This window comes from Clavelina lepadiformis, chromosome 1 (genome assembly GCF_947623445.1).
Source record: "Clavelina lepadiformis chromosome 1, kaClaLepa1.1, whole genome shotgun sequence".
Lineage (NCBI taxonomy): Eukaryota > Metazoa > Chordata > Ascidiacea > Aplousobranchia > Clavelinidae > Clavelina > Clavelina lepadiformis.
Genome location: NC_135240.1, coordinates 9,103,126 through 9,109,477, shown reverse-complemented (window position 1 = coordinate 9,109,477; position 6,352 = coordinate 9,103,126). Strand labels below are relative to the sequence as shown.

Genomic DNA, 6,352 nt, shown 5'->3' with positions numbered 1-6,352 from the left:
CGATTGTTTCCCTTTCGATGTTAAGCTAAACTGCACTACCTTATTAGTCATAGTAATGTCCGTTGGCACCGACTTTTTTGGTAGAGTTTGCAACGCCACTGAATCGTTCCGTTTTTATTAGTCATAGTAATGTCCGTTAAATTAAAATAATCACGATTTACAACGGTAAGACAGCGGCAGGCTATAGACAAAGGCGCTGTCCAAGTGCTGTCGTGTCCAAGTGATTATGTGTCGCGTGATTAAGTGTCGCTTGATTAAGTGTCCAAGTGATTATGTGTCGCGTGATTAAATGTCCAAGTGATTATGTGTCGCGTGATTAAGTGTCCAAGTGATTATGTGTCGGTGATTAAGTGTCGCGTGATTAAGTGTCGGTACACCATGTTTAACTGTTTTAACCTATGCCATAAGTACGCTTTACTTATTCGTATCACTTTTCAGCCACACGAAATATTTTGTTCATACTTGATCCAAATGCAAAGTCATTCCCATGGTTTGTTTTATGGTGACGTAATAAGAGCCGTGCTCTACGTCATAATTAAACGATAAATTTTCGATTTTTGCCATATATTTGTAGCAATAATTGCTTTACTGCTGCAAATCAGAACAAATACTTTCTCCAATATATATTTATTGACAACTACTCCATGATTTTAGGCCAACTTGTTTTTGGACTTGCCCCTCACTTTAAACTGTCATTTAAGTTAGAAGATTAAAATGGTTGTGTGACATTAATCATGGCAATTGTTGTTTGCTCCTCTACAGTGTTTCTTTGCCGTAACCTCTGGAGTCTGGAGACAAGAATTTTGTAGTCAAATCTCAAATTTACTTTATCAATGCAGACGTGTCTTTGGCATAGCAGCAGTTATATGAGCTTGCTCCAGCAAAGTGGCAGCATACCTACCGGCTTAATGGCCCTAAACTTGAACAACATTTTGCCTCCGTTATAAGAAAAACTAGGTCAGACACAATGCAGTAATATAGTTGTAGAGGCTGTCGGCACCTTACTCACAGCCTCCTCTGGAGCCGAAGCAACATAGTTACGGTCCTGAGCAAGAGTGTATAAATTAATCAACTTTGGCCAACGCAATGTGGGACATAAATAGTCATGAAGTGGAACACACATCATTCATGATGTTACAGTTTTATTAGTTTGGTTAATTGCTTAAGCACTTCGCTTTGCAATTTTGTGCGCAATAATTTCATAAACATAAACGGAATAAAGTGTAAAAAGGATGGCTTTTAGTTGTGTTGAGTACTAATACATGTAGACCGATAAAGATCCACAAGTAAGGTTTCTACGTAATGTGAGATTGCTGCTTGCCAATTTTGGTCTCTAGCATGAACAAGCAATGAAACGTCGTTCCTTTATTTGAAAACACCTTGTCATAAGTGATAAATACAAAAACGTTAACACCTAAAGATCACCGCTTGAAGGGCAAGCTTATCTTTCTTGGCAAGATCCCATAATAATGTCATATTTTGCTTTAGAGAAAATTTTATTTTGATGATCCGCTTCGATACTGACCTAAGTCGTCCTCGCTCTCTTGCGTTGGCGTTACACGCGTGGTCAAGCCATCATCGGTCGGGCAACAGCCATTTGTTTGCTCTCTAATCCAGCTGTGGTAATAGGTGACATCAGTATAGATCCCTGGCTTATACGGAGTCCTAGAGTTGCAATACTGGCTGCCATAGCTTGTGATGCCGTAAAATCCATATCTTCGAACCTGACTTGTGCTATTTGTTTTTAAGGGCATGACTAACGAGCCACCTGAATCACCGGTACAAGTATCCTTATGTGCAGTACCCCCAGCGCAAATAGTCCCTTTTTTTCGCAAACCCCATACGCGGTCTCGACAGTCCCCATGGCTAATAAAGGGAAGTTTAACGTATTTTAAATACTGGGGAGACGGACCTCGTCCCATAGTAGCACCCCAGCCGTAGGTGGTGAGAAAGTCACCTTCTTTCAAGTTGTTTACTTCTGGTATACATATTGGCTGAACAAACCGGTTGTACTGGATTGGCGAGTTTTTCCTGCACACATTTTCTTCAAATTAAACCAGGAATATCAACAAAGTTACTTTCTAATGCTATACTACCTTCTTTGGTAATATAATCATAAACACAGTTTTGTACAAACCTCAGTTTAATAAGAGCTATGTCATGTGAGAAATTTGGCGCAAGACGAAACTGCGGATGTATGATGAAACGGTCGATGTGTTCTTCCGTAAACACTTGCGTCGCAATCTCCCTGTAACCAAACAGGCCCTGGTGGCGCCCAACGTAAAGCGAAAATGTACTTAACATGTCTCTGTAATAAAAAATATTTTATATGTTAACTTTATAACTTATTGTAAATTTAGTTGACTCACATGACTTCCGCATAACCCTTTGTCCAACTTTGAAGAAAAAGTAAACACTATACCTGTCTTGGGAAAAACCATGCTCCCTAGACGAGAGGCAATGTGCCGCAGTTACCAACCAATGTTTACAAATGATGGTAATTCCACAAAACCGAGCATGCTGATCAACCTATAGTATATCGAAAAACACCATCGTCAAACGGAGCTGAAATATGACTGGATTTCAATTTAGATTTTTGAATGCATATACTCGAAAGCAGCTGTTTACCGTTGACAGGCAATCCTGTTCTTTCCCATATTCATGACAGCATTTATATTATCATATGCTTATAGGGATAATTTAATCACGAAAATCACTTTTCAAAGGAGGCTCACCTGCTGTACCAATAAACCGTGCCACGGCCATTGACCTTTTTTGGCTCGAGATCCGCCGACGATCTTCATAATAATATTTGGATAAGGCACTTGCGATAGTCTGAAAATTAAAAATTTAATGAGAGTGGCAAAATTATAACCATAATTACTTCAAAAGAGTTGCCTTTCGCATGCAATTTACTGCACAACCTGTGCCCTTGAATAAGAAGCGGTTATGATAATTTATGAATGCGGCCTTTATTCCGGGTAATTTTTTGTCTGCGGACTGAAGTAATTATTATAATGACAACTTAATCTACAGGTTTTCGATTTGAACTTTATGACGGTAAACTATTGTCGATTTAGCTTAACGTATTATTTTTGCCATAGGGTGATGAGACAGATGTTGATGGCGGTAAGCCAATTTTATTTCGGATTTCATTCCCAGACAATTATACTGTCTACGCATATATCAAGTCCGATTATAATTTCAGGCTTTCTAAAGATCCTTCTTGAAGCTGTGACAGTTATTCTACGTTTGGTAAATTAATGGTTTCCAAACTTCCACTTAGGTTGCAGAAAGTTTTTTATATAGACTTTTAAAAATAGCTTTCAACGTATGTTTGGTTTATGCTGTCATGCGACGTGCTTGATAATTGCTACGTAGATTCCATTGCACCTATTACAAATTCAATTCTTTGATTTTAGAAAACTTCAATTAACTTTTAACCGTGAAAGGTTTCACCGACCGAACAATAAAGTTTAGTGTAATAACAACACCATTTATACACAAAACGAACAACAAAGTTAAAGCACTGTTATTGTAAGGAGTGATATGTACTTGTTTAAGTTTTCAACAGTTTGGTACAGGTTTACTATAGTTTTACATTCATAATTTGTTGTTAACTTGTGAAATACTTCCGTTTGTTTTATAGTACACTTTTAAAATAATCCTAATTTTTACTGCCTTCTTGCTTGGTGTACCTCATTTTTTGTCACATAGCGCTGCATTATGATGCTGTTGGCTACATTAAATGTTTGGCATTGAAAGAATGCCGCTTTTGATGTGCACCATCACTTTTAACAGTATAAATAAAAATTTAAATTGTTGAGTTTTCCACAAGAAAAAGCGTTTATGACATCTACGTGAATATGATGAAATAAAATTTCATTTCAACAGTCATTTATGTCAAAAGTAATGTAGCTGATTGAAATAAACATCAGGTTTGTGCATAAGCTACTTAGCCAATCATCAACTTGCTCCACAGTGTAACAAATAATTATTGATCTGTTGTGGTATAACTTACATTGAAGAAAACTTTCTCAACGTTTTCAACGTTATGAGTAATGCAGGCTTAATTTTACCTGTTAATTCGTAGCCCAAAACTTCTTTTGATACGAAATTTAGGTGTCTGTCCTTGTTCGACAGGTACCGTTCCGCAGTTTTTGGGGTAACACACTTCATTGGTTGCATTGCTACCTGTAAGTTGGCAATAAGTGTTATACGGTACTTTTTGTAATTTTAATTTTATATCCAATCCTACCACCAAAATTTGAAAGATATTATTTTTTTCCTACCTGTGTTTTCGTAATTTTCTGGTTTGGCTGAATAGTTTTTCCCCAGATTGGTCGAGCCAAGAGTTCTTGCATGTGTTTCGTCATTACATTTCGAGCACGTTCTTGGACACCAGGTCGTCATATGATCACGAAACGGCCCAACGCAAAAGCGAAACAATATGTCACAAGAAGGCCTGGACAAAGGGAACATGAACCAATAATGGAGAATAATAGAGCAATTGCCCCTTTGATTTTTCGTCCTTTGACGTTGCGAAATTCTAATTAGGTCACCGAAAAAAAGGTATAGGGCTTAGGCAATGTTCTGCAAAATAGATTTACTAGGTTATTACGATATAAAACTTTTACAGCTTTTATAACACGTGTTACATCACGTGTATTAAGACAATTTAACACATAATATATACATTGAAGTATAATAAAATATGGCGTGTGATTAAGCCGAAGGGCAAACCATCCATACAACAAATTGAATTAATCTGCTTCTCAAAGCCACGATTAGTCATGCATATGTACCGTTTATTCTCACACGCAATAGCGGAATGCTCTTTGTTTTCGTGTTTGCAGATCCCGCAGCTTTGTGGACAGTTCTCTGACATCCAGGTACGGTATCTGGAGTTTTCGTGTGTGCAGTACTCAAGCCTACTCCAGTCGTGACATTCGGTTGGGTTTGTGTCAACACATGGATGCTCACCTGCAAATAAATGGAAAAAAAATTAAATTATCGTCTGGTAAGACAGGAAGTACAGGTCTTCAAAGGCGGTTCTTTAAAAATCGTTATGTCACAAAAATTTTAAGCGCCAGGCAACAAAACAGAGAAGTTTTATTTGGTCAATTCCGGTAGAAACAAGTAGCAGTCCAAACTATGTCACTTGTATTTCGTGGATGCAACGTCGGATAAACCTTATCTTCATAATTAGCATAGGCAATAGTAATTATATCAGTACACCACGTTGCATAATGGCATATTGCAGTAAGTACTATGAACTATGAACAAGGTTTATGTCCTGTCATATCGTTAATGTCCCACCCAGTTTGAATGACGTGTGTAAGTGAGATAAAAATTCAATCTCTTCCGTAAGGCTGTAATTTCCACTTGGGTCCGACACACCAATGTTTATCCAATCAGACCAATACTCGTTCCAATCATCTGACCATGTCTCCGTCGTCTGAAAAATTTAATAAATCTCTAAAACCGCAAATAAATGAAAAACACTTCTGTTTGTCTTGTCTAATAAACCAGAAAAAATGTTCGTAATAGACATGTTATTATACCGAAATTGATTTGTTAGGTTCGTTTATCAGAATAAGCCAATCGACTTTAACGTGTAATGTAAACGAGACGGAACGTTTGAGCTAAAGGCATAAACATAATTAACTTAACGACCGTTTTTTATGGCAGACTATTTTTAAGCTGTTCTTTGAGGTTAACCGTGTAACTTAATAGGTAATGCGCATTATTTCCATTAATTAAACCCTATTTGAAAACTTTTCAGGTTCAGTTAACGATTGCGAACACAAATGAAAGCCTAGAGTTATGACATCATAATCTCTCGATACAGCATTGTGACATTGGGATACTTCACTCATGACGACATTTAAAATTTCGTTATACTTACTCTTTCCATTTTATTTTTGTATCTTATGTACAAAATATTTTTTCATACGAATCATTTTAGATGAAACCACTTACGTCGTTATGTGTAGTCATGTTCTTCTTTTCTAAGTACTGATCATCCCTGGTGGCAGTTTTACCTACCGATGCGCCGAAAATAGATACCACCGCAAAGGTGAAATAAGATTTTAACAATAGCATGGCTAAAATGTCTGAAACTGAACATGCAAATAATAAACGTTGCTTTTTATACTTTATTATACTTATCGTATATATACTTAGCGTATAGTTTTTCAGTAGTTTAAAAACCTTCACTAACTCTTCAATTAATAGGCTGCTACAAAAAAAGCTATTTTTCATTAAACAGCTTGTCGGCTATAATCAATTTACGTAATGATTATTATTCGATGTAAAACCTAGCAAAAACCATATATACAGATATTGACCT

General features: G+C 36.8%; 1 protein-coding gene across 1 annotated transcript; it reads right to left on the bottom strand.

The window, feature by feature from the left end:
- Window positions 1-1,350: 1,350 nt before the first annotated feature.
- Window positions 1,351-6,142, bottom strand: LOC143450327 (ovochymase-2-like). The gene is made up of 9 exons (XM_076950831.1): window positions 5,983-6,142; window positions 5,320-5,458; window positions 4,806-4,983; window positions 4,293-4,465; window positions 4,080-4,194; window positions 2,736-2,835; window positions 2,423-2,529; window positions 2,138-2,308; window positions 1,351-2,031 (listed from the first exon to the last, which is right to left on the bottom strand). Exons 1-9 carry the CDS (start codon window positions 6,103-6,105, stop codon window positions 1,497-1,499), a joined length of 1,641 nt encoding a protein of 546 aa, XP_076806946.1. The 5' UTR covers window positions 6,106-6,142; the 3' UTR covers window positions 1,351-1,496.
- Window positions 6,143-6,352: the final 210 nt, after the last annotated feature.

What these genes read in the sequence shown, in the direction of transcription:
- LOC143450327 (XM_076950831.1), bottom strand. Translation starts at nt 6,105, where the DNA reads ATGCTATTGTTAAAATCTTATTTCACCTTTGCGGTGGTATCTATTTTC. An exon ending in ACACACGTCATTCAAACTGG is followed by an intron (nt 4,984 to 5,319) that starts GTGGGACATTAA and finishes ATTTATTTGCAG; the next exon opens with GTGAGCATCCATGTGTTGAC. An exon ending in AGAAAATTACGAAAACACAG is followed by an intron (nt 4,195 to 4,292) that starts GTAGGAAAAAAA and finishes GCCAACTTACAG; the next exon opens with GTAGCAATGCAACCAATGAA.